This window comes from Pongo abelii, chromosome 11, assembly GCF_028885655.2.
Source record: "Pongo abelii isolate AG06213 chromosome 11, NHGRI_mPonAbe1-v2.0_pri, whole genome shotgun sequence".
NCBI classification, from domain to species: domain Eukaryota; kingdom Metazoa; phylum Chordata; class Mammalia; order Primates; family Hominidae; genus Pongo; species Pongo abelii.
In genome coordinates, this window is record NC_071996.2 from 81,250,574 (window position 1) to 81,273,555 (window position 22,982).

Genomic DNA, 22,982 nt, shown 5'->3' on the forward strand with positions numbered 1-22,982 from the left:
GTCCAAACTTACGCTTTGGATCTTGAGCAATGACTGGATTTTTCAGTTCAATATATTCTCCTCCACCAACCTTGTTGACTGCTTTAACACGGAAGAAGTATTCACCATTTGGTATGAGATCCTTCACAGTCCACGACAGTTTGTTCTCACCAGACATGACTGGTATATATGTTCTCCTCCCAGCTTCTCTGCGCTCCAGGACATAATGAAGAATTGGGGTTCCACCATCAAATTCTGGAGGTTCCCAGGTTAACTTACAAGAACTCTTGGTAATGTCACTTGCTTTAATATCTTTGCATGGTCCAGGTAGGCCTATTACAAAAATGAATAATTATTCTAATAATCCTGAAAAATCATCATTTTAATAATGCACTTGTCTCTAAGTGGGGCTATCTGTATTTTGGGTAGGATAATCTTTGATGTGCTGGAGTGTCATTCACACTGCAGAGCATTTCGCATCCTTGGCTCCCAACTACTAAATGTCAGTGGTATCTGCCTCAAGTCTGTGTGCCAAGCAAAAATGGCCCCACAAATTTCCAGACATTATTTGCAGGGCTGGGGGGATGCAGAAAATGTTACTATCCCTGGTTGAGAACACTATGGGAAAATGTGAAGCCGTACAATTAAAAAATTGTGGTCATTTCAATATTCTTTGGGTATGCTAACCTCTTTTACTTAAATTAGTATTTCACATGCAATTAATTAAAACTAGTATAAATTAGTCTAATAAGAGTTTAGCGATTTCATCTCTTTAGAATTGTTTTACTTCTCATATGGAAAGACATAATCAGAAGTGACATTTAGTTTATAAGTGGCCAGTTCATGAAGCCATTTATATCATTAATAGCACTGCAAAGTTAACTAATTTCCTCTACATGTGAAGAATGTCTGGTTTTTCTTCAAAGAATGATTACCTATGACTTTGACATTGATTGAGGCTGTTGCTGAGCCGAGCTTATTCTCCAGTGTAATGGTATAAATTCCGGCATCTGCATGGACACTCTTGGGAACTTCAAGGTGTGCAGAGATGTGATCATTCTTCATTGTTAATCTATCACTTGCTTTAACTTCTTTGCCATCTTTATGCCAACTAACACTTGGAACTGGGACAGCTCTGAAGGGAACAGGAATGCTTAACTTTTCACCTTCAATAACAATAATGTCATGAGTCTCCAGATCAATTGTTGGCTTGCCTGTAAGGTATCATTCAAAAGAGCAAAAAAGAGAGTATGTCAAAATGCAATGCATGAATAAAGGGTACTTTATTAACTATAAAAGACATTGTGCTCTTACAGTCTGGGTCTTTGGCAACCACATTTTCAGAGATTTCAGATGGCTCGCTGACACCAATAGCATTGACTGCTCTCACTCTCAGGACATATTCTTTGTCAGGAACAACACCTTCTTCAACCTTGAATTTCAAGTCCTTTATTGGGCGAGAATTAACTCGCATCCATTTCTCAGTGCCTACTGGACACATTTCAACATGGTATCCTATGATAGGACTTCCACCATTTTTCTCTGGAGGCTTCCAAGCAATGGCAATGTGTTTTCTCCCAGCATCAGTCACATGTAGGTCAAGGGGTGGTGAGGGAGGACCTGAGAAAAGAGTGAAATATTCATATGCACAGTCTCATCAAGTTCTAGACAATATCTTGTGTATAATCAGCACTACTTACTTGTTGGATCTTCGATGGTTAGGATTTCTGTGGGTTCACTTGGGTGGCCAACTCCAGCTTCATTTTCAGCACGAACCTGAAACTGGACCTCTGTTCCTTCAATGACGTCAGTTACTCTGAAGTTACAGTCAGGTCCTGCAGTCTTTCCAGCTTTCACCCAACGGGTACCTAACCTTTCTTTCTTCTCAATGATATATCTGTTGAAACAACAAAGCATTTCATTAGCATTAATGAAAAAACACAGTTAAGAATTTGCAGCCAAGTGTAAGTTATTCTTTATGAATTAATTCAAATTCTACCTCTGTATTGGTCTTCCACCATCATTTTTAGGTGGCTCCCACTTTAGGTCAACATGTCGTTTTGTCACATCAACCACTGCCAGGGCGTAGGGTGGTCCAGGAGTGGCTGAAAACAAAATAATCAATGATTAGGAAAACCGGAGGAAAGGTGATAATCTCCTGTCACAAAAATTAAGTGCGAGAGCACTTATTGTCACAAAGATTAAGTGCAAGAGCATACTAAAGGTGTCTTTGGCCAGCACAGAGTCTTCAATTTCGGTGTAGTCGCTTTGTCCTATAGCATTTTCTGCAGCAACTCGGAACACATATAAAGAGCCCTCAGTCAGCGGGGTGACTGTGCACTTGGTATCCTTGACGGTGGTATCCACTGTTTGCCAGCCTTTTCGCCTGACGTCTCTCTTTTCCACAATGTAGTTGGTGATGGGGGACCCTCCATCTTTCTCAGGAACTGTCCATTTTAGGTCTGCTGTATTTTTTGTGATATTAATAACTTCAAGCCAGCGTGGTGGTGATGGAGGATCTGAAAAAGAAGGAAGGAAAACAAATTCATTTTTTCTATCACCCAATAGTCAGTCTGAAAGTGCAGGCAGTCATTAAGAAGTAATGTAGCCAGGAGGAAATAATAGTAATGAATTTTTCATATTTTCTCATATCGTAGCTCACAGGCAGATGTTAGAAGAATTTATATACCCCAGACATCAAGAGTGACTTACATAGCTTCTCCCGGCAAAGCACAGGGTCGCTGGGTTCACTGGGTTCACTTTCCCCAGCCTTATTCACAGCTCTAACTCGGAATGAGTATTCCTGTCCTTCCATGAGCCCTGGGAGCAAGTGCTGAGTGGTGGGAACCCCTTCCGCCACTCTGACCCACTCATCTGTTCCAGTCTTCAGCATTTCAATGACATAAGACTCAATCTTTGCGCCTCCATCATGTTCTGGTTTTGTCCAATTCAACCTTACTGATGTTTTGCCTACATCTTTTACAGTTGGTTTTCCAGGGGGCCATGGAGGATCTGCAAGCCAATGAAATCATTGTTAAGGTTTGTCAAAAAGGAGTTCATATGAGCTTCAAAATAACCACAAAAATTATATAAACAATACCTATGGGATCCTTTATTAAGATTGGTTCAGTTGATTTGCTTGGTTTTCCAGGTCCAGCAAGATTTTCGGCCAACACACGGAATCTGTATTTTTTCTTATTGGTGAGACCTTTCACTCTGAATTAGGAACAAAGTGCATGTGTAACATCATGGTAAGAAGCAGAAGAAGGCTATGTTTATTTTACACAGAAGAGACTAATTTGTTTAAATTGTGAAAAGGTGATTTGGAAATTTAACTGAAAAGCACTTCGATATAAATTAAAAATTGCTTTTTAACTGCCACACACTTTAGATTTGGCCAAACATACCAATCTAATATCTATGACAGTGATCATTATCATAATATACTGGGGGATCAAACACTTTGAAACTTCCTGAAGGTTAATGTTTTAGAGTAAACTAAGAAATGTGCCCTTGAATGGAATTTGTATAATTTTTCAAATTATGAGGTAATAGAAAATATGAGTAAAAGTAGTTTAAAATTTTTTTAGTAAGATATAATCATCTGTAATCCCAAGGAATATTAAAGAGTAAACATTTGAATATACTGCTGTCTTACATCTTGATGGGGATTCTGAGCATACCTGTATGTTGTGTCCTTTACTGGCATCTTATTGCATCTAACCCATTTATCTGTATCAGGATCCAGTCTTTCAACCCAGTATCCAGTGATTGGGCTGCCACCATCATCATCTGGCTCACACCATGTGAGAGTCACTGCGTCTTTAGTGATATCAGAAGGTTCTAGGCGAGTTGGAGGTCCAGGTGGATCTATAGACAGGATAATGGTGTAAAATGTTATATGTCGTGTATAGAAATATGACACCAAAATGCAAGTTTGACATAAGCATCCTTTTTTTTTTATCAGCTGATTGAGAAACTTACCAAACTGATATTTGGCTGTTATTGGAGAGGCCTGAACTGGTTCACCAACACCATACATGTTTTCTGCAGCAACTCTGAAGATGTACTCTTTATTGGGGATTAATTTGGTGGCTTTGAAGTTTGTATCCTTGATGGTGGATGAGAGCTTGTGCCACACTTCACTATCAGTTGCTCGTCTCTCCACAACATAGTTTGTGATCTTAGATCCACCATCATCGCGTGGTGGGTTCCATGTTAGAAGACATGACTCATTGGTTACATCTGTGATGTCAAAGGCAGCTGGTGGTCCGGGTTTATCTGTGCATGGCATTACAGATGCAGAAAAAAAAAATTGTTCACCATTTTTTTTTTTCTTTCAAGAAAGTAACTGCAAAGAGTTTATGCCCTTTTAAAATGAGAACCTTCCTTACCTAAGACGTTCACTTCCACCACAGCAGTGGCCCGGCCACACACATTCACAGCCTCGATGATGTATGTGCCAGTGTCACTTCTCTTACTATCAACAATAGTCACTGTGGATTTCTTAGGGACATTTTCAATGGTAATTCTTTTGTCCTGCTTCAGAATCATATCAGCCTTTGTCCAAGTTATTTTAGGTTCAGGTTTTCCGGTTACAGTGGCAGGAAGTTCAATCTTGGTCCCAGCTTTTACGGTGAGACCAGCAAGGAGCTTCACATCGAGGAAGATTTCTGGGGCCTCTGAATTGGAAAAGATTATTTACGATGTTATCAAGTTCAAGCAGATTTAAGGTCAGAGCCCTATTTGATAAGACAAAAATCAAAAATAGATACCTTGTGTGTCCACAGCCTGGATTTCCTCTGTGGGTCTGCTTGGTTTGCTAGCGCCCTGCCTGTTTAAGGCCTTCACGCGGTAGGCATACCATTTGCCTTCCTCAAGACCTGTCACTTCCATTCTGCCAGAAAACAGAATAGGATGTTTTACTGTGATGTCGATAATCGTTTCATTGTGTAGTACTCATAATCTTTCAAAAATTCAAACCCCGGTATAATACTAGTCTTTAAATTAAACCTGGATTACTTCAACACTAAAACTGAATACATTTTCATTTCAATACTGTCATGAAAACCCTGAGCAGGCAGTACATTCAGCAGCACCTTTAAAAATCAGACAGACACACCGGCAGCATAGGATTCTCAATGAAAAAAGACAAACATTTAAATTTTCCCCAACAAAGCCCATTTTAGTGACTAGGAGTACACATTTACTCTCATGCCAAATTAAAAACCTACTTTGTTTCTGCAACAGGTTCTCCACAGGCAACCCATTTATCAGAACCACGTGGACATCTTTCAACTATATATCCTTTGATGCGTGAACCACCGTCATTTTTAGGTGGATCCCATGTTAAGAAGATGCTATTGGCTGTTCGATCTCTCCATTTAACATTCTCTGGTGGGTCAGGTACCGCTATAACATTTGGAAGAGAGAGTCAGTCTTACACAGGCCACCTATGCAGTTCTCTTCACATTGCCAACCCTGCCTTGCCCCATAACTTCAACTCTAGGTCTAAAAGCAAAAACAGGCAACAAGATTAGGTAAGAAATCATCAAGAATGTACTCACTTGCAGGAGCTGACATATTTACAGGTTCATCAACATATGCAGGTTCTCCAGGGCCACATTTGTTACGAGCACAAACTTTAAATAAGTACTCTTTTCCTTGAACAAGATCAGGAACTGTGAATTCTAGATCAGTCACAAAGTCCATAACCTGGGACAAAGAAATACAGTTAATCAGTTATTTCCCAAAAACCCTTTCCCCAACTCAAAAGATTTTTACCATGACCAGGGATACAAACTGCAGTTGTTTTGAATGCTAGGGATTATTCTTACATTAATTTCATATTAGGGAAAATTGCAAAGTAGGATACATGATAATATTTGACTCGATATAAGAAAAACTGCTTCATAGTTTGTACACATGAAAAAAGATGGCAAATGAGGTGTTGATTCTACCAGTTTGCTTATCAGAAATATGATTTTAATTCAGGGTAAAGAATAGTAACTAATATAAACACAAGGAAATAATGGTTGATTAGGTCAACTAAGGTATTCTAGTGGAATAAGAAGTGTGACCACCAGGGAAGTAAATATTTACTTTCCGCTTCTAGCTTAATGGGTACATATTGGGTACTTAGCAGGTACCAAGTCAGTAGGGAATTTTTTTTTTTTTTTTTTTTTTTACAAATTTGGTAAGGCTCACAAGACAAGACAATTACAATTATACAATCCTTGATTGAGCTACCTCAGGAAGCATTAGCACCGATGCAGTCTTAAAAAGTTTTTGTACATTTTCAGTGAGGTAAAGGTAAGAAGTTGTAGCACGTAAGACTTTTGTATGGCATCCCAACCTTCTGGGATTTCCCCTACTCTCATTTTTGGCATTGATGCAGTGCTGCTCAAAACTCACTTTAGTCCATGTTTTCCGGCTGACTTCTCGTTTTTCAACAACGTATCCAGTTAACGGACTTCCTCCATCATCATCAGGTGGTTCCCAAGTCAAATGTACTGAGTCCTTGGTTATATCATCAAATTTCAGTTCTTTGGGTGCACTTGGGCGAGCTGAAAAAAAATGCACTCACAAGTCACTGTTAATAGTCTGAACTAATATTTGTTAATACTGCCAAATCACCTTAGATGATAAACGTTTCGTTCCTTACCAATTACATTGACATCAATTTCCCCAGAAATTGTTTTCACACGGTTTTCTAATTTCAGTGTATAAATGCCCTTGTCTGAACGTTCACTTGGAGAAATGACAAGTTCAGCATAGGCAGACAAGGTCTTCATTTTCACACGGTCCCCTGTTTCTAGTACTTTATCTCCAAAACACCAGGTTGCAGTTGGCCTTGGATAGCCTGTACTTGGAACCAGGATCTTGATAGGATTTGGGAGAATAACTTCCAGACCATCTTTAAATGCACTTAAATCCATTGTTGGTTCAACTACAAAGAAGAAAAGTTAATGAGTTTGCAGTGCCATATTTAAGTCCCTGTTGCCCCAAAGTAGCTATGTGCTATTCCCCGCTCTAAAAATAAAATATCTGTTTACCAAATGCATCGTCAGCGGTGAGAGGACCAAGAATTTCAGATGGATCTGAAACACCAGCTTTATTTTCTGCAGATACTCTATATAAATATTTATTTCCTTTTTCCAATCCGGTAACCTATGATTATGAATTAATATTTGTAAAAAACACATAGAGTTATGTCCATGATCCACACTGAATATTCTTTTTTATATGCAAATGACCTACCTTGTAAGTCAGTTCAGGGACAAGTTTCTTATTGCAACGAATCCAATTATCTTTTCCTTCTTCACATCGCTCAATTACATAGCCTAATATTGGGCTTCCTCCATCTTTCAGAGGAGGTTCCCATTTGAGCTGAACTGATGACTGAGTCTGATCTGAGGAAGTTAGGTTTACAGGAGGACTTGGTCTCTCTGGAATGAAAGAAAGAGTTGGAGCATACCATTTACATTAGTGACAATTTATGAAGACAGTGTTGTAATCAATTATATCATCCTCATTAAAATAACAGATTTATCGAATTCACTAAGTAAAGTAGGCACAGTCTGGGTTTCTAAAACTTTATCCAAATTTTTATGATATTCTACCTTTTTATTAACTTTCATTTAACTTGATTTATTTTAATTGATAGGCCTAATGTCTGGATTTCATGCAGTAATTATTTCCCTTTTTTGATGGGCTTACCAATTGGATCGGCAACTTTGACGAAGGGTGTGGCTGCACTTGGTTTTCCAACTCCAATTCGATTTTGGGCTCTCACTCGGAAACTGTATTCCTGTCCTTCTACCACATCAGTAACAGTTGCAGACAGGTCTTCAGCTCTCACAGTCATGGCAGTATCCCACCTGATAGAAGTCTTGTCTCTTAATTCAATGACGTAGTTTGTGATCTCAGCACCTCCATCATACTCTGGTGGTTCCCATGTCAGTGAGACACCAAATCGATTCACATCAGTGATAGTTACATTCAAAGGAGGGCCTGGAACATCTGGATTTCACCACAGAAGAAGAAAATATGAGTTTGGGGTAACGATGATGAAGGCAAAGACTGCAATTTACTTAAAAGCTAGGTTGAATTTACTTAAAACTTCTTACCATATTTACTCCTTGCTTCTACAGGATTGTCAGTTTCTACTGGCTCACCAGTGCCAACTCTGTTTCTTGCACTCACACGGAATAAGTACTCAACTCCTCCTTTCTGTAGACCAGTGACGGTAAACTCACAACTCTCTGCACGGTCTGTGGCCAGAACCCAGGTCTTTCTCTTAATGTCACGTCTTTCAACAACATAACCTATGATTTTGCTTCCACCATCAGTTAAAGGTTCTTCCCAAGCAAGGCTCACTTCACCATCAAATGTTTCTGTCACTTCTAAGTTACGTACTGGCCCAGGAACATCTGAAATTCACATATAAAGGAATTTTTTTAGTGTGCTGTCTTGCTTTTAAATTGTGCTTTGCCAATTAAGTCTGAGAGACCCAAGGGCTTACCAATAACTTTTAAATTGATGAATCCTTCTGCTTTTCCATGTTTGTTCTGAAGCACAATTTTATACCTCCCTTTGTCTCCTTTCTTGGCTTCTAAAATTCTGAAAGAAGTTTGTTCAGCCGTAGTATCAATGGTTTTTGTAGATAAAGGTTCATTTTCTTTAAACCATTCAGCTTCTGCTTTGGGGTAGGCATCATATGGCACCACCATTGTCAGAGGCTTGCCAACATCAACCACAAGGTCTTGGTCAGCTGTCTTGATTTTCGGTGCAGCTAGTGAGAAAGATAACATGTGAATGCTTTCGACTATTAAACGTAGCCAAGCTACATCATGTTATTATGCATTTATTAGAAAATATTGGTTACATAACCTTGGAAGTAAGCCACAGTAACTTTATAGCAGACAAAACTAAGAGTTCTCATAGCTTTTTGTTGTTGTTGTTGTGTGTGCAAATTAGATTGGAGAGTAGAGGATTGAGAATGGCATAAAATCATAAGACATGCATTCCTTGCCAAAATTAGTAACATAGGACTCAGTGTAGTGCAAAACATGTTTTGTTTTTTGATAGAGTAGGCACTGCATACTTAGTTCAATAAATCAGAGAAATTTTCCTTATGAATGAGAGGTACACTAATGGCTTTTTCATAAGGACAGTGTATAAGGATGTCCTGGGTCAGGATGAGAACATACCTAAAAGGCACACAGGGGTTTGTAAAGTAGGAGAGTATAAGACCGTCTTTAGATTTGCCAAGACTCTCAGGGTGATAGCTTAGTTGTAGCCTAAGTTCATAAACAGTCATCATGTACTAGGAACTGTCCAAGGCTCTGGCATGTAAAGATTATTGCTATTAATTTCCTCTTACTCAAGACACTTACTTTGTAGTGAGCAAAATTAGAGCTGTTAACATGTGCGTAGGGCTTGCTAGAAATGAAAGACCCTCACAAGGATTACCTCATTAAATAACTGTGAAATCTGAAATCTAATCTCTGTGATATTGGAAGGATATTTTAAAATAAAAGAAAGGGGCTGACCTGCCAGTTCAAGCTTAGCTTTGGCTTCTTTGTCTTTGGCAATAAATCTGTATTCACCCTGGTCACGGGGCTTAATATCACAAATCTGTAGTCGATGTATCTTTCCTTCACTCATCATCTGGTGTTTATCACCCTGGACAACAACCATGTTATTTCTTAGCCATTGGACTTCCACCTTATCTTTATTGAGTTCTGCTAAAAAGACAACATCAGCACCAGGGGCTTCAAGAATGTCTTGTGGAGGCCTGATGATCTCAACAGGAATTTCTGGAAAGAAAATGTTAAATAAATACAAATATGTTTACATTTTGATTAACAATTTTTAAAAATTGGTAACATTAGAATTGTTCTTTCACTTAATATGTACCTTCCACAAAAAGTCTAGCACGAGACTTCCTGTCTTCTACTCCGCAAGCATATTCACACTCATCATCCAGCCTGCAATCTTTTATAATGAGTCTGTGTATACTTCCATCTTTTTCAAATTTGTATCTAAAGGAGACATTGGATTATCAGTTAGCTTGCATAATGGCCACTAAATTGTCAAAAGTGTATATATAGCTACAGAAATAGAGAATAAAAAGATCTTGCTTACTTTTTGCCTTCTTTGATTTCTCTCCCATTTCTGTACCATTTTACATTGGCTTTCTCTCTGGACAGCTGGCAGGAGAAGACAGCGTCATCGAACTCAGTGACTGTCTGATCTTCCAAGTGTTCCACAAATTCTGTCGGGGCTTCTATGATGAGAAGCTCAGCAACAGATTTATCTTGTCCAGCAGTGACAATGTATTCACCTTCATCTGGGAAGCCACAGTCTTTAATGGTTAACATGTGCTTGTACTTATCAATTCTGTATGAGACACGGTTGTCAAAAGGCACTTCTTCACCATTTTTGGTCCACTTCAGTGTTACATTGAGACGATTCACCTTGCACCAGAATGTGACAGATTTCTTCTCCATTGTTTCAATATCTTTAAGAGGCTCAACAATCCTAAGGTCTTCCTCTGTTGTAAAGGAGAAAAATATGTTGATTTTAATTATTTTCGTAACAGAAACTGATGAAAAAATCTCTAGTGGTATATAAATTACTTACCTTCTACTATTAGATTGGCTGCACTTTTAACATTTTCACCTCTGTGATTGGTCAAAGACACATTATAGTTGGCTTGGTCATCTAAGCGTGCATCTCTAATTCTGAGGGTGTAGACCAGGTCTTTTTGGAGAATGATGTATTTTGAACTATCAAATATGGCTTCTTCATTTCTGAACCATTTGGCTTTGGCACCTTCAGTATTGACTTCACAGTTGAAAACAACTTCTTGTTGTTCCTTCACCCGGGTGTCCTTAAGAGGAACTACGATCCTAAGTTTTTCTGAAAGCAACCGACAAGACTTTATAGTATGAAGAATGATCAAAGCGGTAAATGCAAATACAAAACAAACAAACAAACAAAAAACCCTAAAAGCAAGAACAAACTTACCAATGACTGTCAAGTGAGCTGCTGCTCTGGCGGCCCCTACCATGATGACGTAAGTGCCCATATCTTGTAATGTGGCATCTTTCACAACTAGGACCCTCTTTTTACCATCAGCAATAACGTCATATTTATCTCCAGATTCAAGTGTCTTATCATCCCTCTTCCACTGGACTGGAAAGCTTTCTTTTGATATAGAGCAGACAAATTCAGCCTTTTCTCCTTCAAGTATTTCAAGGTTTTGAGGCTTTGAGATAAATTCAGCAGCCAGTTCTGGGAAGAAAAAGTTACAAGATATTAGAAACATATGTCTTTGTACTTTAAATCTAGCAAGTGTGAATTGTTAGAAATAAAAGATTATTCACTGTAGTTTTCATACCATGTACTTTGACTTTGCCGTCGGTTCGAGAGCTTGGGAGTCGACAGTTGTAGTTGCCGGCATCCTCAAGGTGAGCGTTCTGAATGACCAGGATTCTCTTCCGTCCTTCAGTCAGTATTTCATATCTTCCTGTTTCAATGATCTCCTCATCCCCTTTATACCAAATCACTTCTGCACCAGGTTTGGAGACTTCACAAACCAGTTTTATAGTGTCTGTTTCACTAACTTCAATGTTGGCAAGATTTTTGGTAAAGACAGCTTCTTCTTCTGCAAGCATTAAAAAAAACAAAAACCACATTGAGTTAAGTTGGAAATTATTATTTTTTCCCAACATATATACTTCACAAAGAATGACTTTACTCTTACCCAGAACTGTCAGCATGCCAGAAGTTCTTGCTGTCCTTACTTCACAGGAATATTCAGCTTCATCATCCAGTAGACATTTGTTGATGACAAGAATGCGCACTGCTCCCTTGGATATGATGTCATATTTTTTGCCCTTTTTAATTTCAGCACCATCTTTAAACCACTTAACCTATATTTAAGATAAATAAATTATCAGTTTTCTTGTTGTTCCTTCACACAGGTGTCCCTAAGAAAAACTATGATCCTGAGTTTTTCTGAAAGCAACCAACAAGACTTCATAGTGTGAAGAAGAACCAAGGTGGCAGACACAAATATAAACAAACTGCAAAAGCAAGAACAATCTTACCAATTACTGTTAAGTGAGCTGCTGTAATACTATGATCAGTTATTAAAAACAGTGGGATCATGTAAGTTTAGAGCTATAGTGAGCCTTAGACATCATGCAGACTAACTTCTTGGATGTGTAAACTAAGGCTCAGACTTGAAGAAACTTGCCAATGGTAGTTAATGGCAACAGGAGGTACTTAGTTGAAAGAAATATAATTGCTGATATTTGACTTTTTCTGATCTAAGAAAACAGCAGTTTCATATGGTTCAAACTAATATCTAAATCTCCTGATTGTGAGTCCAGAGTTTTTCAAGTAATAGTAAATTAATAATACTAAAATGAGAACAATTAAAGTCAATAATACATTTTATACTAAAATTATCTTTAAAAGTAAAGTGGTGACCAGAGAAGTTGTGACTAACTTTTTTTTTTTCCATTTTGGCTAGACCAAAAGTAAATATAAAGTTATTTGACAGTACAAGATGACAGGTATACAATCACAGACCTTAGCATTTTCTCGGGAAAGTTCACACTCAAATCGAGCCATTTCTTTTTCTCTAACTTGAAGGTCTGTAAGTGGTCTTAAGAATTCCACATGAGGAGCTGTAAGAGAATGTCATCAGAATTCAAAATGAGGTTTCTGGAAATTTACTGTGACATTACCATAGTATACATTAAGAAAAAGTGACTCTTTTGTAGGGCCTTTCCATCTTAATAGATTACAGCTGACTTTGAAATCACTTGAAGCTGTCCATCAGGTATGATGCTTTGCTTTTTAGATATCTCTTTAGTTTACATAAAATTATGTGGCATTCTATATGTTCAACTAGTGTGCATGTGTGTGTGTACAGTATATATACTAGGGAGCCATCTCAGTTCTTTTGAATAACAGCTGGAGGAGAAATCTTCATTTGTACTGCACCAGACTTGAAAGATAATGTCAAAGGAAACTTCAGACACCAGTGGCAAAGAAACATTGTCTTATTTAAGGCACTCAGCACAATCTTTGAGAAATTAGCAGAATTCAAAGATAAAACACGTGAAGCACTATGGCCAGCCTTGTGTATGGCTAAGAGGCATGAGGCTGTAATTGAAACATATATTCAGCTTTTTAAAAAAATCAGCTTTGAAGACGTCACATATAAGTCAGGCATAACACCTATTAGTGCAATAAAGCAATGTGTTTTGTATGGGAGGGTGATTAGGATTTTACATCTGTTATTTCATTCATCTCTAGAATTAATTCAGCTGGTGTATAGGAGTAGGGAGCTGCCCCCTTGCCCTTCCTTCTTTCAGAGCTCCTTGTGAGTCCGTCCCAAGATGACCATTCTTGAGCAATAAGATTCTGAGACAAATGCTAATAGGTTTGAAGATATGCTCCTTGCAGCTGAGCCTTCTTGGAATGAAGGTAGATGTCAAGGCAAAGAAGGAGACCCAAGAAACTACTTTGACATAAGCTTGAGCAGAGCAACCACAAAGTGGTAAGAAAAACATGGTACAAGATGCATGAAGCACAGAGTCACTAGGTTGTAGCTGTTGACAGATGGGAAGCAACCAAACCAAACAAAATATTGCACAAAAATATGCAGAAAAATGTCATCACTGGACAAAGGAATGAATGAAACAAATAAGCTAGCATGTGGCATTTTGAAAAAAGACATACATTTTTCACCAGAGGAAGAAGTAATGTTAAAAACCATTAGAGTTCTCTTCATTCAAAGAGTCCAGGACTCAAAAGATCCAGGGCCTCACTCCATCTTCTTATCCATTCTTATTCTCAGAGATTGAATCATGGAATGTGCTTTGTCATATTACAGCAGATCTCTAGTATGCTCCTATTCAGACTGAAATTTCATGCTCATTTTCTGGTTGTTCCCCACACCTGAAAATTCATTTTCCTTCCACATGGAAATCACTTTTACTTTGTTTTTAAAATTAGGACTCCCTACTTATCTTTAAAATTCAGTTTCCCCTCATTCATATCAGGATATCCATACAGTAGGCTGACCCCATGTACACAAAGAGCACATCTACTTACTACTCAGTGAGAGAAAAGAAGCATAGGAAAAAGTGATTGCTCCATCATTAATCAGACCAGACATAGAATAAGACTTTTCTTTTTTTCTTTAAGCACATAAAGGATCAGGTTAGGTCAGTGTGAATACTAGAAGTTGCCAAGAAATGCAGTTAGGCCAAGAAGGGCATGCAAAAAGTGTTGTGTTGTTTTGTTGTTGTTGTTATCAAAGAATTGCAAATGAAAAGTCCTTTGTAAGAAGAATACTTACGCACGACATTCAGGTTACAGGAAGTCTTAAAATCCTTAGCATCACAAGTGTATGTTTTAATATCCTCTGGGGTACAGTCGTGTATAATAAGTTTTCTGACCCTGCCATCAGCAACAATTTCATACTTCTTGCTTTTGAGGATTTCTGTCCCATTTTTGAACCATTTCACCTTAGCATTTTCTCTGGAGACTTCACACTCCAGCACTGCAGTGGCTCCCTCTTCGACCGTCTGGTCCTCAAGAGGCTTAGTGAATTCAACTGGGGGTTCTGAAAGAATCATACTCATTAGCCAAGGTACTCCTTTCCTTCTCCAAGAGTTTTGGTACCTTCTCAACTTTCCCATGCCATCTCCAGGGCTTTGTTCTGTCCTAAGTTTTATTTTCAAGTTTTGATTACACTCAGACGTTTTCCTCTAATAATGATATTTTATCATTATTTGTACAGACAAGAGGAAAATCATTTTTTAAAACTAGGAAACATTAAGGAAATAACAGCCAACTCTTGGTTAATAAAGTGATGGATACCTAGCTTGATAATAATTCTTCCTCCAGCTGGCTTTTGAAAATCTAGGATGTGCAATAAAAACAATAGAGATGGAAGGAGGAAGTAAAACCTATGCTAGTCAATTTTGACTCTTTAAAAATATAGTCTGTGAAGTATTTGTTATGCTAAAAAGTAAAATTAGACTTTTGATTATTTGGTTGATTTTAAAAATCTATAGTACTCATCATATAAAGATAATTGAGAGTTGGCATTATTTATGAGCCTCTGCCTTATACATGTTTTTAAAATAAGCCTTGTAATTACCTTTCACAAAGAGGTTGGCGTGAGTTTTGAAATCTTTTGCTGTTAGTTGGACTTCCCCAGCATCTTCTAACTTTACATCCCTCAGAGTAAGTGTGTGAACTTTTCCTTCTGAACGTGGGACCACCTAGTTGTTTTTAAAAAAAGAATATATGAAACAGCAATCTAGTATATGGGTGCATTTAATTCATTTAGATAAAAATAAATGGAAATAGAGCTTTCCAAGTTGTTTTATAATCATCTATTTAGCACATATGCATTCAAAAATCATTTCAACCAATAGTTTGGGATCTTTCAAGAAAATTTTAGGGTTTCATAGTTACCTTTATATAATTACTAGGTGGCCTTTCACATTGAAATTGCCCAGGCCAATTTCTGTTTACATTTGTGGTCTTTTTTGCATATGCTTAGATATATAGTACATATAGTATATACGTATATATGTATATATATGTGTGCCCCCATTCTGCTCCTGGGCTTATATGTATATAAAGGAAGAACTTAGAAAAGCGAAATCATGAAAGGATGAAAGAAAATATCAGCTATGGCAAGCTAAAAGTAAACCTTATGTTCTGTATGTAAGGTGTTTGCCATGCAACAACAAGCTATAACTCTTCTTCCCATTTATTTCAGCAGTTAAACTTATTTTGCAAACCAATTAAACCTGTGATTAAAATAATTTGTACAACCTATTAATTTTGTTCAAAACTGCAAATGAAGGTTGGACTCTTCTTCCCTTTTCATGTGTCTAAGCATCAGGAATGGGAAAATCAGATGTCAGTGGTGCGACAGATAGGGTCATTCTGACAGCAAAGATAAGAGACTTGGGGGTTCTTCCAGTTCTATTATATAAAATTCCTAAGAAGCTGTGCCCTGTCATCCAGACTGATTTTGCACTGCTTAAGAGTTTACTTAGAGTTAAAAATAATGTAAAGGTTTTCACCAGTGGAACTATTTATTATGCTAGTGTAAAGAAAAGAATCAGAAATAAGGCTTCATCTAAAAGTGTTTTCTTTAATTAAGAACTGGGCATGGTTAGTCACATAATTATCTTAATAATTGAGAGTGGCCAAAAAACATAATAAGGAAAAATAACAGCTAGGAGGGGGTAGTTAAATATGCCCTTGGAACAGAGCTACTTATCCAAGGGCATGGTGCTGAAATGGGGAAAATTTGGTTTTTGATAACATTTCAATATAAATTTTGGCATGCAACTTTTGGCTATTTGAAAAGGTGTCTCAGTTTCTAACCCACCCACAGATATATTTTATCTATTAATATTATGTTGCTTTATCATCTGAGTTCCTCTGTAGCTACTCTAGGACACTGCTCAGAATGCAGTATGTCTCAATAAACAGCTTGTATACAATCCACCTCCACTATGTTAAAAGAAAAAAAAGGAAAACTGGTAGGTACCTTATAAAAATAAACCAATAAAATGAATGTTGAAGATTTTGCAGTAGATTGTAAGAATAATGTTAGAGATTTTAAAAAAATTTATTTATAATGGAAGCATATTACTATAATATGGTAGGCTTATGACCGTGACAAAACTATTAAAGTTTTATATTTAAACTTTAATTTTATCAAATTTAAAATTTAACTTTAAAATTATCAAATGCCATTTGGAACTTGGCAGTCCCTTCTTAAACTGACAGCCAAAAACAACTACAACAACGAAGAAAAAATGCAAACAACTCATGTCTACAAGTTTCTCTTCATATTTCCTATTCCTATAGCTTGCTTTTACTTGTTTGGTATTGTAGTTTTGAAGGCGAAAATTTTTACAAAAAATGAGTATTAAAGTTCGGAATTACACTGACAAGAGCAAGTTTGTTCTGACAGACTTCATTTAAACAAAATCTGCCAAATGTAATAAAATGATTTTATTACTTCAAAGTTTATATTTAAGTTCTTTTTGAAAAGAGACATTTAAGTAATGCAAGAGCAAGTTCACAAAAGGCTAAGGTATTTTGGGTGCCTAGAGTAAAGGATTAAAATTCCTATGCCAAAAGAGATGTAAAGGGGCCCTATAGAATTATAGTAAACTGATCCTTTCTAACCCTACAAAAAATTTAGTTACAGTAAGAATTTTTTAAAAATAAAATGTGAATAAGATTTTTAGGAGTCTACATTTGAATTACAATAGTACAGTTTTTGTATTAGAACTGAGACTGATCTTTTAATAAGAAGCTCTTAATATGACAAAAAGATATTTGGTAATGAAAAAATAATATCATTTGTCTTTAAGCAGTGTTCCTATATATAAATCATGAATTTGCAGATCTAGAAAGAATCTTGAAAAATCAACCAATTCTCTGCCTTTAAACATGAAGTTAATTAAATCAAGCATGATAGGAAAAATATATTTTTTCAAACAATAAGCTTGAAGGTAGAGGTGCCTCCCTCAGTTCAATATTTAGAAGACCTCATTGTAAGGAAGGTTTTCTGATATGTAACTTAATTCTCATGCTACAAATGGAATGTACTGCTGCTTTTTCTGGTCAGTGGAAAAGGAGACCAAGAAGATCTTATTATCTGTATAACAGGCAGGCGTTACCTATCAGATGACTGTTGGTGAATTACCCTGTAATCACTTTAGTGGAATACTAGTTTTTTGTTGTTGTTTGTTTGTTTGTTTCAAAGCAGTTACTTGAAGGCATTGCTTTCAGATACTTCAGTCAACTTTGTGGCTTTTTGTTAAACTGAATCACTTTTTAATTATATTCCTTTAAGTCTTCAAAGTTTGATTTTCGTTGAGATCTTTATAGCACATTTAATATCATTTCTGAAATATTGGGGGAAAATGTCACAGAACAATGTACTGTCCTGTGCTTTATTTCCAACCCAGGCTGGACATATTCCATATATTTTATTTTAAGAATTCAAAATTAATGATGGATTGTCAAGATAATTTAAAGACATATGTTGTTTCTGGGGACAAAACATATAGATCAATTTCGGCAAATTGTATTGTGGGCCTATCTGAATAATCCCTTAGTTTTTACTTATGGGTAAAATCTTGGGCATAAAGAATGTTAGTAAAAGCTAACAGCAGGAGCTAGTTATTTACCAAAGCTTAAAAAAAAAATTTCATCCACATATGTGGATAACCACAGAGCCCTTCTTTCTTGTCAGTACCATCAGTTGCACTTTAAATAGTCCACTTGCATTCCAGATATCGCACAGCCCAAAGCACTTGAAGGTTAAAAATAGCTTTGGAGAAATGCTTGAAGAACAAATCTGCCCAGAAGTTATCTCAACTACTTGATCAACTGCCCGAAATGGAATTTCAATCTTCTCCTCTTAATCCCCTTATATGCAGAACACTAAATAGGATGGAGAGCGTTAGTCTTAAAACTTAATGTGCACCATGGTTGCAGAGCGTGTAGTCAGAAAGCCTTTTTGATCCTTCCTGTCTTCTGGTTAATCAAACAAACTATCATTGATAGTCAATGAGTCTTGCCTTTTCTTCAAAAAACTAAAACATGATCATACTTTAAATTTATTTCGATTTCAATAAAAAATATCATCAGGTTAAACCTAATAAAAAATGGAACAATTGGCTTTACAGTTTCAGCAGAAATCAGGCTAAAGGCGGAAAGAGAAAGGCAAAGACAGAGGAAGAGACATTAGAAAGAGCAAAGAATAAGGAACATACAAGTGAAGGTGGAAGAACTCCAGAAAAAGAACGGGAAAGACAAGGCATGCCTGCTTTTTACCTTATCGCTGGGCTCTAGTTTCTTCCCTTTGAGATACCATTCCACCGGGATATCTTCGTAGGAGAGCTCGCAGTCGAAGGTGGCTGTTTCCCCTGCAGTCACGGTGACATCCTTTAAAGGCCTCAGAAGACCAATTACTCGTGCTTTTCGAGAGGGAAGAAACAGCTTTGTGTTACTCATTTTATAATCCCAAAAGAATAAATAGAGACTTAGATATGAATCTTCATGGTTGCTTTCTTCAAGAAGCCACAGGACTGGCCACTATTTTAACTCCCATGTGAACGTGGCCCCATGGTGCTGAGAAGGGGAGAGCTGGTAGCCGGAGAATGAGTATATGTAGGGGCCCTTTCGTTCTGATGTACAAGGTCAGCGAGAAATCTGTGCTGCATCTGTCTCTCTGCCAGGCGTCAAGTTCTTCTTGCTACATAAGGTATGTGACTTCCAAAATAACTAAGACTCTGATTGGGAGAGGACAAGGGACCCTCAATCAGAGGCTGTCCCTATCCATCAAACACTTTGCACCTTCCAGAAACGTTAGCCTAATGCTCCCCACCTTCTTTCTTGAATCTGAAATGCCCACACTGCAAAGTTTGTCTTTCTGGTGCTCTAGTTGCACAGCCACTTGAGGGAAGTGGTCTTTAAGGGTTCTGAGTTAGATTCTCATTGTATGTGTATCTACTTTCAATGAGAGGACTACAGAGCAGGAAAATCTGATTTGTTAAATTTTCTTTTGTTCAAATGGCAAGGTCAACAAAATTTCCAAAACTTTACGATTTGAACCACTTCCGTATTGGAATGTCAAAGTGGCAAATACAAGAGAGCCAGTTTTTGTGTTTTAATAATATTTTCTAACTAATAAAATAAGTCCAATTAATTTCACTTACATTCATGTTCTGAAAAAGTGTTTATTTAATTTTCCTCAAAAACATACAATACTTACGCTTAACTCGGAGGTGGGCACTAGATTTAACATTGGCAGCTTGGAAATCCACCCCACCAGTCTGGTCCAGGCGACAGTTGTGCAAAACAAGGGAGTGTATTTTGCCTTCTTCCTTAATTTCACAATCCTGTACCAACGAAACAGAAAAACTTTCATAGAAAATCATTTTCTTTGAAATTTTGTTCTAAGTATAGAATATCTTAATTAAAGGAATGCAACAAATAAATGGTGGTGAAACTTTATATAACTTTGAGCTCTTTTTTAGGAAGTAAAGCTTACAAGTACTAAGAGGAAAGCCACATTTATTTTAGCTGTATAATTCTGAGCCAACTAGCAGCATCACAGATTATCTACAACCTTATACCCACTCTGCTGGATCAAAAGTAATGCAAATGTGCCAGTCTGAGCCCATTCATAGACCCTGACATCTCTCTTTGGCTTAGGGTCTGATAGAGAAACTGCTATCATGTTTTAAATGTCCTGCATCCACTCTGACTTTCACCTGTTCTTTTCTAATTTACACAGCTCCTTTAGGTGTTGACCAGTTCAGAAATAGCCTTACAGGTGTTTGGAGTAGGGCCTCTCCCTTGAGTTTCCAGTTGGCGTGGATATCATCTTCAGAGATTTCGGTTTCAAAGCGTGCCGTCTCAGTCTCCATCACCTCCACACTGTGCAGGGGTCGCACCAGTTTAATTTCCCGATCTAGAAAAGTGAAGAGCCAGCATGGGTCATTAGCCTCTGGCACAAATAACCCCAATGCTTCAAGAGTGAAACTCATGGAAATTTCCTTACCCTCAATGTCAAGTTTTCCTGAGGTCTTATCTGTCCCACAGTCACAGGTATACTGTCCAATATCTGATTTCAAGGCTTTCTTTAGGATTAGCATGCGTTTCTTGCCATCTGCCTTAATAACAGCATTTTTGGATGGCTTTATTTCCTTCCCATCCTTAAACCATTTCACTGGTGCATCTGCTTTGCTAATTTCACACTGTAGAATAACTTCATCTTTCTCTACACCAGTATAATCTTGAAGTTTTCCTGTAAAATATGGGTCTCCCTCTGCAAGTAAAGTATAAGTGAAAAAGTTTTATTAATCACCTTAGGGAAATGACAATCTCTTGGAAAGTTTAAGATACAACTCACAGAGTTCTATTTTAAAATTGTGTCAAGTGTTCAATCATTTAACCTGTTTATGTTCAAAAGTTCTGTAAATATTAGAAAGGGAATCAGTGCATGGGATTTATCAAGATCTAATCCATTCATATTGAATTTTGAAACATTTTATTAACAGTAGCTAAAAAGACTGTGAAATTTAGCTTCAAATACAATTTTGTGTTCCTCCATTATTTGGATAAATTTCTAATTTCTTAGCAACTCTATTATGTCTAGTTTACTTTTAAGCTTTCAGGTTCACATTGTTAGTTTTTCTTAATCAATTAATAGTTTGCCTTTAATCGTGTCTATATATGTTAGCCTTCATGTTTAATCTTGTTGATATTAGGTGGCCAAGAAAAACAACGAGGCTTATTAATGTAAGTTATGTAATATCTTCTCTTATGGGAAACTTGAAAAACATTCCTCTGAAATAATTTTGATAAAATGAAGAGATAGAAAGTATTTATATATTCCTATTTTAAACATGACAGGGCTCAATAATTAATGAAGAATTTTAAGTTGGCTTTTAACTGGCTATTTTGTGGGTGTAAGCTAGAATCTTCATTAATTTATAGTAATGAAGGTAAAGTGTTTTAGAAATAAGACTGATTACATATGTGATAGCTTCTTAAGCAGTTGGGCTGCTTTCATGCAATGTAACACTTAGAAGACTATTTTATAGAATAGATACTCCACAATTTCTGTTGAATTTAATGCAATAAAATTAAAATTTAAAAAGCACTTACCAAGCACAGTGAGTTTAGCTTCTGAACTCATCCCCATAGCTTCTACTCTAATTTGGGAGGTGTCATCAATAGACAGGTCTTTGAATGTGATTGAATGAGTTTTCCCTTCGTCTTGCATTGAGACCGACCTGGTGGTGTGTAGGCGCTGGTCATTCTTGAACCATTTAACTCGGATGTTATCATGAGATAACTCCACAGTAAATATAGCACTTTCCTTCTCTTTGGCAGTTACATCTTTGAGAGGGGTGAGGAATTTGAGCCGGATTCCTATCAAGAAAAAAAGAAAGAACTTATTAATTGAAGCACATTAAAGAAGAAATATAAAACTAAAGGCAAAAAAAAAATGATTTTGGGGTGGACTATTTGATAAAACTATTTACCTTCAATGATCAGTTTGCCACTTGTGTGCTTATCTTCAGCTTCAAACATGTATTTTGCTTCATCTTCAAAAGCAGTTGACTTGATCACCATTGAATGCTTAGTGCCATCCTTTATAAGCTCAAATCTGTCATCACCTGTGATTTCCTGGGTTCCTTTTAGCCAACGGAATGTTTTGGGCTCCCTGGATACTTCACACTCAAACTTAGCCTCATCTTTCTCAAAGACTTTAACATCACTGAGAGGTGTGATGAAGATAAGAGGCAATTCTGAAAGAAGTGGACAGTGGATGAAGTCAGAATACATTTCCATTGATGACCCTTGATCAATGCAGGGGTGTATCAGGAAGTCTTGCAGAGAAAATACAAAAACATGGCTGACAAGTAGAGCATACCTTTCACTTTCAGATTGGCTGCAGATTTGGCATTAGCAGCCTGGAAGGAAACCTCTCCTGTCATACCCAGCTGACAGTTATGAAGGATCAGAATATGCTTCTTTCCATCCTGAATGATTTCACAGTCCTGTTTGGAGTGAGGGTTAGAAGGAAAGAAAGAACATCATTTATATAGTTATTCCTACAAATCATCAAGATATTTTATGCCTTTTTTCACCCTACACAACCAAGCAACCCCTCTCCTATATAATTAGCTAATCTTGACTTACAGGGGAAGCTGTCAAAGGCTGTCCTTTCAGCTTCCACTGGCCGTGAACATCAGGTTCAGAAAGTTCAATTTCAAAGCGGGCTGTTTCACCAACAAACACCTCTACTCCATACAGAGGCTTTTCCACTTTTATTAGTCGAGCTGAAATGATACAGTTTTCTTAACATGACTGAACTAATAAACTGCAGATTCAGATAGGGTAAATTTTAC

General features: G+C 37.1%; 1 protein-coding gene across 1 annotated transcript in view; it reads right to left on the bottom strand.

The window, feature by feature from the left end:
* The window catches only part of TTN (titin), a 277,620-nt gene that overhangs the window by 84,178 nt on the left and 170,460 nt on the right, over positions 1–22,982 (bottom strand). Inside the window, exons 232-270 of the mRNA XM_063712900.1 lie at positions 22,774–22,913; positions 22,505–22,631; positions 22,113–22,379; positions 21,733–21,999; positions 20,624–20,890; positions 20,394–20,533; positions 19,832–19,958; positions 18,892–19,034; positions 15,173–15,296; positions 14,366–14,632; positions 12,586–12,683; positions 11,753–11,921; positions 11,387–11,653; positions 11,014–11,280; positions 10,627–10,905; positions 10,129–10,537; positions 9,901–10,025; positions 9,534–9,800; positions 8,504–8,773; positions 8,109–8,411; positions 7,699–8,001; positions 7,240–7,427; positions 7,035–7,149; positions 6,644–6,928; positions 6,394–6,545; positions 5,547–5,694; positions 5,214–5,391; positions 4,755–4,876; positions 4,374–4,661; positions 3,964–4,260; positions 3,663–3,849; positions 3,080–3,195; positions 2,692–2,991; positions 2,199–2,498; positions 1,979–2,084; positions 1,680–1,876; positions 1,294–1,599; positions 915–1,193; positions 13–312 (exon numbers count right to left, since the gene is read on the bottom strand). Of these exons, the coding sequence (XP_063568970.1) occupies positions 13–312; positions 915–1,193; positions 1,294–1,599; positions 1,680–1,876; positions 1,979–2,084; positions 2,199–2,498; positions 2,692–2,991; positions 3,080–3,195; positions 3,663–3,849; positions 3,964–4,260; positions 4,374–4,661; positions 4,755–4,876; positions 5,214–5,391; positions 5,547–5,694; positions 6,394–6,545; positions 6,644–6,928; positions 7,035–7,149; positions 7,240–7,427; positions 7,699–8,001; positions 8,109–8,411; positions 8,504–8,773; positions 9,534–9,800; positions 9,901–10,025; positions 10,129–10,537; positions 10,627–10,905; positions 11,014–11,280; positions 11,387–11,653; positions 11,753–11,921; positions 12,586–12,683; positions 14,366–14,632; positions 15,173–15,296; positions 18,892–19,034; positions 19,832–19,958; positions 20,394–20,533; positions 20,624–20,890; positions 21,733–21,999; positions 22,113–22,379; positions 22,505–22,631; positions 22,774–22,913 (8,490 nt within the window). The remainder of the gene's footprint in view (positions 1–12; positions 313–914; positions 1,194–1,293; positions 1,600–1,679; positions 1,877–1,978; positions 2,085–2,198; positions 2,499–2,691; positions 2,992–3,079; positions 3,196–3,662; positions 3,850–3,963; positions 4,261–4,373; positions 4,662–4,754; positions 4,877–5,213; positions 5,392–5,546; positions 5,695–6,393; positions 6,546–6,643; positions 6,929–7,034; positions 7,150–7,239; positions 7,428–7,698; positions 8,002–8,108; positions 8,412–8,503; positions 8,774–9,533; positions 9,801–9,900; positions 10,026–10,128; positions 10,538–10,626; positions 10,906–11,013; positions 11,281–11,386; positions 11,654–11,752; positions 11,922–12,585; positions 12,684–14,365; positions 14,633–15,172; positions 15,297–18,891; positions 19,035–19,831; positions 19,959–20,393; positions 20,534–20,623; positions 20,891–21,732; positions 22,000–22,112; positions 22,380–22,504; positions 22,632–22,773; positions 22,914–22,982) is intronic.